Raw genomic sequence first — 9,991 nt, 5'->3', positions numbered from 1 at the left:
TGATATTAAGTGGACCTGATCTATATTCAAACCTTTGAAACATTTACCATTTAATAATAATTAAAAGAAGAAGAAGAAGAAAGTGGACCATCCAATCCACGGGCCATTCGGTACGCCGGCTCCTTTCATCTAATCCACGCTTCTTGCACTTCTTTTCTTGTCCCTTTCTCAGCTCTCTCGATTCAATCTCCACCGTATAAGTGCCTCTAGGAGGGGTGTTTTGGCGTGCCACTGGATGGATGGTGCCCCAAAATAGCGCCTTTACATGTACCAAAACTGCTAAAGAGAACCCTCTTACATCACCAGTGTAGCTCCCTTGCTCCATCAATAGGCCTATTGTCAGACTATTCGTTCCACTCCCCAATGGATTGCACAAGTCCAATCCATAACTATGTCATAATCAATCCATAAGCAAGAAAAACAATACATGCATTGTAAGAATCTTATAAGGTGGGCATTATTGATCAACGGCCTGGATTGTCCTAAGGGTTAGATAATGTGATTGTTGCACTAATGGACCTCACTAAATTACGATGCATCTAGGAAATTTATGTAAGGGGTGGGATGCTATAATGCACAACAGTATCAAAGTGAGACTAGGATTACCAAATTTGTGTGGAGTCTTAAGGCAGACAGTTTTGATGAGTTTTATGTAACTGTAAGTAGGGGTGTACATCGGGCTGACCGAGTCGAATCGGGCTCAACCCGTCCTGGCCCGGTCACCAGCCATACCCAGCCCGAACCCGGCCCGGCCCGGTCACCGGACCAACATGTCCAGCTTGAACTCGGCCCGGTCAACAATCGGGCGAGTTCGGGCCAGTTCTGGACCTTACAACAAGTTCATGGGTCGAGTGGCATTCTCACTTCTCTGTCTCAAATGGTTATGGTAAGGATTTATGAATATATATATATATATATATATATATATATATATATATATATATATATATATAGTCGGGTTAGGTCGAGTCGGGTTTTGGACCGAGTCGGGCCGTACTGGGACCTGTTCGAACTCAGCCCAAACTCAGTTTCGAGCTGAAGAAAATGGCCCGTCCCGGACCGAACTCAGTTCCGGGTCGGGCCGAGTCGAGCGAGTTAACCGGGCTAGCCCGGTTCGTGTACAGCCCTAACTATAAGAACAGGTTGGGTCCCCAATCAAACACATCAAAAGAAGCTTCAGCCTTATTAAAGCTTCTCCAAGAGTATAAGGAGGGGAAGACTACGGCAACATGCCTACAGCAATAGCATCCCAACAAGGTATGTTATTCATAGTATGATGTTCCATTCATCTGATCTTCATACTCAATAATGCACGATAAGATACTTTTCAATTCCTCGTCCGTTGGTATCAGATCCGATTCTTCGGTCTCTCACTCTTTATTCTAGGAAATCCTTGCATGAGGCATCTCCCTTTACTTTTGAGAGGACATCTTATTCTTAAGATGAGTTGTACTCAATCCATGGATATTGTTAACCTCATAAACCAACCGGGGGCGCTTGGTTTTTTCCAGCCATTGATCAATCGTGTCTTATTACAAATTAACCGGATTAGAAGATCCCAGTCATCCAATCTTTACCCTCGAGTTGGATGGGAACCAGTTCCATGATTCTTTCCCCAACCGTCAATCCATCTGCTAATCATGGATTTTTATTTCTAGGACATGGGTCATCCATTGTATGACACATCTGATCAACCGTCAGGATTTGTCCAAACCTTTGGTCCAGATGAGATTATTCCATTCCTTCATTTGGAGTCACTGTTTAACTCCTTAAGCATTTCAAACTTGAAGTGGAAGGAAAGTGTTGCATGAATCTTGGAATAAAGAAAAGATGAAATAACAGGCATCTATCAAACACTGACTATAAAATGAGAATTCAGTTGTAACAGTAATTGCAAAACAAGATTTTCTTCTATCACTGCTCTACCTTCTCTATTCCAAATCTAAGGGTCCTTCCCATTTCCAATTTCTACACCTCTTTCAATTCAAACACCTCCCTTCTTCCCTTCTACATACCCCACAAAAAAAAAAAGAAAAAGAAAAAGGAAAAAGAAAACATGGTTGATTTACTAGTCTCGACCGCAATGGAGAAGTTGAACATCATCCTCCAGGATGAGGTGGCTTTGTTGGTGGGTGTCACCAATGAGATTGAAAAGCTTTCCAATACGTTCTTCTTGATCAAAGCTGTGCTTGAAGATGCTGAAAGTCGGCAAGTGAAGGATAAAGTGGTGATGACTTGGTTGGAGAAGCTAAAAGGCCTATGATGTCGACGACATACTAGATGAATGGATGGCAGAAGCTCTCAGATCCAAAGTCGATGAAGGCGATGAGTCTAGTTTCAGCGAGAACAAGGTAAGAAGCTTCCTCTCGCCTTTTACTTGCTTCAATCATGTCATGTTACGTCACGGAATTGGGAGAAGGATAAAGGAGGCATGGGGTAAATTAGAACATATCAAAACAGAGATGAGCCAATTGGGTCTTAGTGTAGATCGAGGAGAGAGTGAGAGAGTGGATAGTGAAGTGAGGCGGGGCGAGATCGAAGAGCGAGAAACAGGCTCCCTGCTCCACCAATCGTCAATTGTAGGTAGAGAAAATGATAAAAAGGAAGTTGTAGACTTGCTGCTGAGGGAGAATGGTGGAGAAGTAAATGAGACGCCCATTGTCATTTCTATTGTTGGAATGGGGGGATTGGGCAAGACCACTCTTGCCCAGCTCGCCTACAACAATGAGGATGTGACAGGGCATTTCGACATGAGAATGTGGGTGTTTGTTTCAGTACATTTTGATGTGAAAAAGATTACGAAATTAATCATAAAATCTGCAAATGGGTCTAGCTGTGAATCACTAGACCTGGATCAGTTGCAACATCACCTCCATGAAATCTTGCATGCGAAGCAATTCTTGCTTGTGCTTGATGATATTTGGAGTGAAAATAGTGAGAAGTGGGATAAATTGAGACTTCCCTTCCAAGCCGGTGCATTAGGGAGTCGAATCATTATAACCACTCGCAGTGAAAAGGTTGCACTGGCGAAGGGAAACACCCACATGTATAAACTGGCAGTTTTATCCGAAGAAAATTGCTGGTTATTGTTCAGCCGTAGAGCACTCGATCATCGAAGTGCAGAAGAGCGTTCGGAATTGGAAGAGACTGGAAGGGAAATTGTAAAAAAGTGTGGAGGCGTGCCTCTCGCAGCAAAGACAATAGGGAGTGCCATGCGCTCGAGAAGGACAAGAAGCCAGTGGGATCTTGTCTTGGGAAGTGATATATGGACCACAGGCGATACCTTGGGAGGCATTTTACCAGCTTTGTTACTAAGCTACTATAATCTGCCTCCTGCTCTAAAGCAGTGCTTCATGTATTGCTCCGTTTTTCCGAAAGATTGGTGGATCAACAAGGAGAGCAACACGGACGTGATCGTCAAGCTATGGGTGGCCCAAGGTTTCATCCACTCCGAGGGAAGCGGAGATGTGGAGGAAATCAGCAAACTATATTTAGATAATTTGTTAAGGCGCTCATTGCTCCAAGCCGCAGAAATGGATAGTTATGGCAACAAGTGCAAGATGCATGATTTGGTTCATGATCTTGCGCAATTTGTTACAGGAAGTGACTGTTCGATAGTGGAGATCGGAAAGCAAGCCTCCTCGAAAATAAAAAATGTCCGTCATTCTTCTTTAATCGCCAATTATGAAGAAGATGCTGATAATGAAGTGGCTTCTACTTGGGCTACCCTTTATAAGGCCCACAAGCTGCGGACATTGTTACTCGCCCCAAGCATCTCCAGCCTGCCAAACAATTTATTTCATCATTTGAGACGGCTTCGAGTATTCGACGCGAGTTTTACTAGCATTACGAAATTGTCTCAAACAGTAGGACAGTTGAAACACTTGAGATATCTTGATTTATCTTATACAAGCGTAAAAGAGTTGCCAGCAGCAGTGAGTAATTGCAGAAATTTATGGACCTTGAAACTCAATAGTTGTTTTAGGCTAAGAAAACTGCCTAGAGGGATGAGGAAGATGATTAGCCTGAGACATCTAGAATTAGAAGACACCCACATGCTGAAGTACTTACCTCAGGGTATAGGGAGACTAACTGGCCTTCAGATGTTAACACGTTTCATTATGGGGGATAGAGACGACGGATGTAAATGCGGAGAACTGAAAAACCTCAATCACCTTCAAGGAAGACTTCGAATTATCGGCTTGGAAAATATCGGGAGCGCAGATGAAGCTAGGGAGGCAGAACTGTATAAAAAGCAGCACCTTCATGCTATATCCTTGCAGTACTACGACAGACGTGAACTGTTGGATGACGAGATGAAGAGGATGGAAGACGTGCTCCAAAGCCTCCAGCCCCACAGAAACCTGAAAGAGTTTCAAATATTGCATTACCAAGGTTCCAAGCTTCCCAAGTGGCTAGAGGATCCAGCATTCTCCAATCTAGTCAAGGTGCATCTCGAGAAATGTCAGAAGTGTAAACAACTACCGGGTCTTGGGAAACTACCGTCTCTTAAATCTCTTGAAATTATGGAAATGGAAGAGGTGAGATATGTGGGTGGTGAGTTTATTGGGGATGATAACAACGACAGAAGTGGTGGTGGTGGTGTCTCATTCCCAAAGCTGGAGACCTTAATGTTTTGGGGCATGCCAAATTGGGAGGAGTGGGAATTGAGAGGTGGAGATGTTATGCCATCTCTCCTCCAATTAGAAATACATAATTGCCCAAAGCTAAAGGCATTGCCCTGCAACCTTCCATTGCTCCTCCAGAAGCTGGCTTTAAACATAAGTAATGAAGGGATGTTGTCAGGAGGGCCCCTACCCATCCTCCCCAACCTCAACCATTTGGTGATTTGGTACAGTCCTGAGCTAAAAATGCTCCCTTGTGGTTGGTTGGGACAATTCAAGGTCCTCCGAATTTTGGAAATCTACAGGTGTGAACAGTTGGAGTCTCTACCAGAGTTGCAACATCTCACCATGCTTCAAGAATTGAAGATCATGTGCTGTCCATTGTTACGAGACCGCTACCGAGATGGAGGAGAAGGTCGGGGCAAGATTTCCCACATCCCTCGTATCGAAATTGTTACTTGAATGATCTCGATAGGAGCAAGTGGAGAGGAAATCAACAACAACTTTTCTTTTGCTTTTGTTTCAAGGATTTGTGTTGGTTCTGTGTGGAACTGTTGTACTTTTTTAGTTATTTTAATTTTTTTTTCTATGGATTTTCTTGTGATACATGTCAATCAACCCATGAAGACTAGTTTGATGCTCATTTGGGAGCTTGTTAATAGAGGTAAATAAATTGGGAGTAAATGGCTTACTCAATTGTGTTTGGACAGGAGTATATGAAATGCATTTGAAATCCAAATATTCTGTTTGGAGGGGAGTAAATGAGAGGAATTAGAATGCATTGGAATTTTTAAAAATATTCACAAGAATATATGTGATATCGCAAATTAGCTTTAATATTCCAAATTATTGTACATATGTGATATTTAACAGAATGATTGTGATAAATTCAAATATATACTTTAGCAAAAAGAATGAGAAATTTTCAAGCCTCAGATGAGCCACAAATCGTGAGGATTACAAACAAGCAAGTTGCCAAATGAACAGGCCAGATTGATCAAGCCAAAAACATTTCTATAAAACCAATTGGATATCTTGCCAAATCCATATACAAACAAAAACAGAACACACCCAATTCTTTAAATCAAACATGTAATCTACCTGAATCTAAATTCAAACATTTAGCAAGAAATCGACAAAAAAAAAAAAAAAAAAACCTAAAATGCATTTTCTGTCCCACTCACCTCAATCTTTTCAACATACATACTCCTTGAGAAAACTGATCATTTTCATACATGCGAAGATTGTTCAAAATAAAAAGCATAGAAACTGCAGCCAACAACACCTGCAAAGCAAGGATCTAGAACTCAAAAGTCAATGATCTGGAACCTGCCACAGTGGGAGAAACAGCAGACATTGAACTTGAGGGGCAGAATCGAGTTAGTAGAAGGAGAAAAGGCAAACCAAGAGAGGATGATGGTGAAAACAGACTGATGAAAGACAAAAAGGAAGAAGAAGACGTTGAAGCGTTACAGGTGCATTGAGAAGACGATGAATGGATGAAGGATATATTTTTCTCATTGGATTTTGGGGTCTGCCATTGGAGGGGTGAGAGAGAGAGAGAGAACACATCCAACATTTGAAAACTTCGTGGGGCCCACTGTAATGTTTATCTGCCATCCAACCTTTTGATCAGGTCACATGGACCTAGATGGGAGAACACAAATACCAGCACCTTGAAACTTTTGTGGCCCCAGGATGGTGAATACATTGAGTTGAATAAATTGTAGGAATTGAACGCCCACCGTTAAAAACTTTCAAGGGCCACAAAAGTTTTATATTGGCTGATAGATAAGGATGGACAGTACATATTACAGTTGGACTTAGAAATTTTTTAATGATGAGCGTTTAATGATAATTGTTTCCTGTAATGTGGTTCACTTGAGATTTTGAGCTACTTCATTTTTTGGGACTATATAATGAGTTGGAAAAACTACTGGACGATGTGGATATACAACACATACATAAATGTGGGCCTCATGGATGGGGCAACACGTAGTAATGTGCTATCCAGTAACATCTAATCTGCTCTGAAATTGTAAGCTTGTGGGTTTGAAAAACCTTGCTGAGAAAGAAAGAGAAAAATCTAAATTTGGAAGAGTATTATGAATAAACACAAACACTTAAAATAAGTAGCAAATAAATCCTGATTAAGATATTAACCAACTCTTATAAGTAGCAAATGAATTCTGATCAAGACATTAACCAACTCCTTTCTCCTCACTCCTTGCTATAAATACCAATCTCTCTCCTGCCTTTTAGTTACCTTTCCAACAAGCCTAAGATCATTCAGATTCGTTGTTTACCAAAATCGCATGACGTTGACTGTGGAAGCAATGTGAGTCCCGTCATCATCAGGAATGTTGGGTCCACTTTTGAAAAGTGAAGTGATCTCCAAATGGGTTAATTTTGGTGGTATTTGAAAACTTGACGAATTATCTTTCAAACAAGCCTAACATTGTCTTAATTTGGCGAGAGAAATAAGATTATTTTTGTGAGACTTTGATGTTGAAAAATAGTTTGCGAATTTGTATTGTTCGTAGTTGTGAATTATAAATTTGCGATCATGAATAGTACAAATTTATGAACAATTTTCCTACATCATGCAATTTTAAGAAAATGGTTGTAATTCTCTTATAATAGGTCAGATTAGATTGATCTTTGGCCCATTGAAAAGATAATTCGATAAGTTTTCAATTGCTTTTCTAATGAATCCAAGATAACTATGATCCAAGGTGCAATGAGGGAGATTCAGTCTATTTACCGAAGTTAGATCATTGTGCAAGCAACGTGAGTTACACTACTAAGGACTTTGGGCTCACTTTTGAAAGTTCAAACAACATCCAAATGAGTTGATTTAGTCCTATTTGAAAGATTGTCTAATTAATTGTGCGATCCTGCGAAAATAATCATATTTTCTTCATTAGAAGTCATATCATGACAATTTGGGAAAAATTGAAAAGATAATTCGATGAGCTTTCAATTACCTTTTCAACAAGCCTAAGATCACTCAGATCCAATGTCCAACAAGGGAGTTTCAGTCCGTTTACCAAAGTTGGATGGCAATGATTGTGTAAGTAATGTTAATTACGCCATCAGGGAATTCGGGCTCACTTTTGAAAAGTCTAACGGTCTTTAAATGAATTAATTCTAATTCTATTTAAAATATCATCAAATTATTTTTCCAATCAACTTAAGCTAGCCCTGATCTGACATGTAAAAAAGGAGATATGATTGTTTTCATGGGATTGTGTGATGCTTGAAAGTAGTTCATGTGTTTGAATTATTTGTGATTGCAAATTTATACTATTTGCGATCTCGATTTGGTGTGATTAATGGTTCATACATGCATGTTTGGGTGGTGCTACGCTATTATGTGGTGATGGGACGGTAATTTTTTAGATCATGTCAACAATGAATGTTTCTTGCTTCCATGCATGTGTAAAGCCATACACATCCACACGCAAGCACACTTGCAAACATGAAACACGCATGTGAGTAGAGGTCTACACGAACCGAGTTAGCTTGATTAGCTTGCTTGACTTGACTCGAAAAAGCTCAATTCAACTTGGTTCGAAGCTGAGTTCGAACCGAGTCAAGCTGATTTTTTGAGCTCGAAAATGAGTTCGAGTCGAGTTCGAGCTGGCCCCAGCTCGACTTGACTAGGATTGAACCTAGCTCGAATCATACTTGGATCGAACCAGTTTAGTGACTCGGTTACTTTGATATTGATGTTGCTCACCAAGTGTTTGATGAAATAACCCAACGGCTGGTCGCAAGGAAGGTATGTATAAGAAACCAATGGATTGGTAATTTAATGTTGTAGGACATGTCCTGGATGGTAATTTAATGTTGATGTAGGACATGTCCTGGATGCATTCTTGACATGACCAAACTATAAGATGCCCAAATGAAAGCAGAAGTAATATGTTAGAGCCGTACCTAATCTTATCGAGGACACAACATAACTAGATCTCATGCATCTCTTACTAGAAGAAATTCATTCCGATATGAAAAAATAATTGTATCGTAACTTTTGATTTAATCATCATTATGAAACACATACGACCTATTGATCTTTATGTTACAGTGGTTCTGGGGTTAACCGACTTGCATAGCAGGTCATACACCTCTTTCATAGAAAAAAGCATTTTTTTTGTTGAAAATTACAATTTTAGAAAAATTTACTATTTTTTTTATTGTATCTCCTTATTTTCAGTGTCTTAGAATTTTCATATTTTGTAAAAATTGCTTGTAATAATGCTAGGAAAGCTCTGATAATATTTATTTGGGCATTTATATTTTTGGTAAATTAAGTTTTATAAGAGTTTTACTATTTTGAGTAACTTTTAAATGGATTAGAAAATTAAGCTTGAGAAGATTTTTGACATTTTGGATAATTTTGAATTAGAGTTTCAATTTTCTTTATTGGTAGTGAAATCGAAAAATCATATACATGTTATTCAATAAAATACTCAAATTTTCTTTCTTATTTTCTTGTGAACTCAAAAAACTCTCATTCTGGATTCAAGGATTTAATCACTTATGGTTTCACGCCCTTATGTCAAATGTGTATCCAAGATCAACTCTCACAATCAACGTGCAATCTCACATTAGGCCCGTGGAAAAAAAATAAAGGCTTACATATGATATAGATTTGTCACATCAAAGGAAACAATTGAGAGAGAGATCCACCATTAGTTTTTACACTACCCACCATGATGATTATATGAAATCCACCGGAACCATTAGATTCAACAACAAATATTATGATTAGGGACAAAAAATAAGACCTATTTGTGATTTTGATGGGCCACACTCATGAAAATAGTGTGGACGTGAGCATTGCCTTGTACATTGTTTCCAATCGTATGGTCCACATGAATCATGGATGGGGCTGATTATTGAGCTTTATGCCTAACATGGGGTGATACACCTAATGGACGGGGGTATATTTCACATAAATATTATGGTGGGCCCACTCAAGCTTCCAACCCCTTGCCTGGGATGTCTGGTAGCATCACAGGCAGAACAAGAAAAGGCCCAACAAAATTAAAAAAAAATAAAAATAAAGATTCAGCACAATCGATCTACTAGAACTTAAATATATACTACCTTACTTTTCGACCAAGAGAAATAACTAAATAAATAATTCTGACCATCCATTTAGTGTCCCCACCATATAAGAATAACGTCTAATAAATTTATAATTGAGAAATCTGGTCCATTGGATGTTAACTTTCAGATGGAGGTTATAAATTTGAGGGTCGATATTAAATGGATCTGATCTATATCCAAACTTATGAAATACTTGCCATTAAAAAAAAAAAAGTATAGTTCCTGTGACAAGTTGGATAACAATAATA

At 39.3% G+C, this 9,991-nt stretch overlaps 1 protein-coding gene across 1 annotated transcript; it reads left to right on the top strand.

Annotated features, from left to right (window-relative positions):
• Positions 1-2,288: 2,288 nt before the first annotated feature.
• Positions 2,289-5,087, top strand: LOC131217604 (putative disease resistance protein RGA3). Its single transcript, XM_058212545.1, has one exon. The coding sequence runs from the start codon at positions 2,289-2,291 to the stop codon at positions 5,085-5,087; it is 2,799 nt and encodes a 932-aa protein (XP_058068528.1).
• Positions 5,088-9,991: the final 4,904 nt, after the last annotated feature.

Source organism: Magnolia sinica, chromosome 10, assembly GCF_029962835.1.
Source record: "Magnolia sinica isolate HGM2019 chromosome 10, MsV1, whole genome shotgun sequence".
Classification (NCBI taxonomy): domain Eukaryota; kingdom Viridiplantae; phylum Streptophyta; class Magnoliopsida; order Magnoliales; family Magnoliaceae; genus Magnolia; species Magnolia sinica.
Note: the sequence above shows the minus strand (reverse complement) of the source record. Positions and strands in the feature narration are given on the sequence as shown.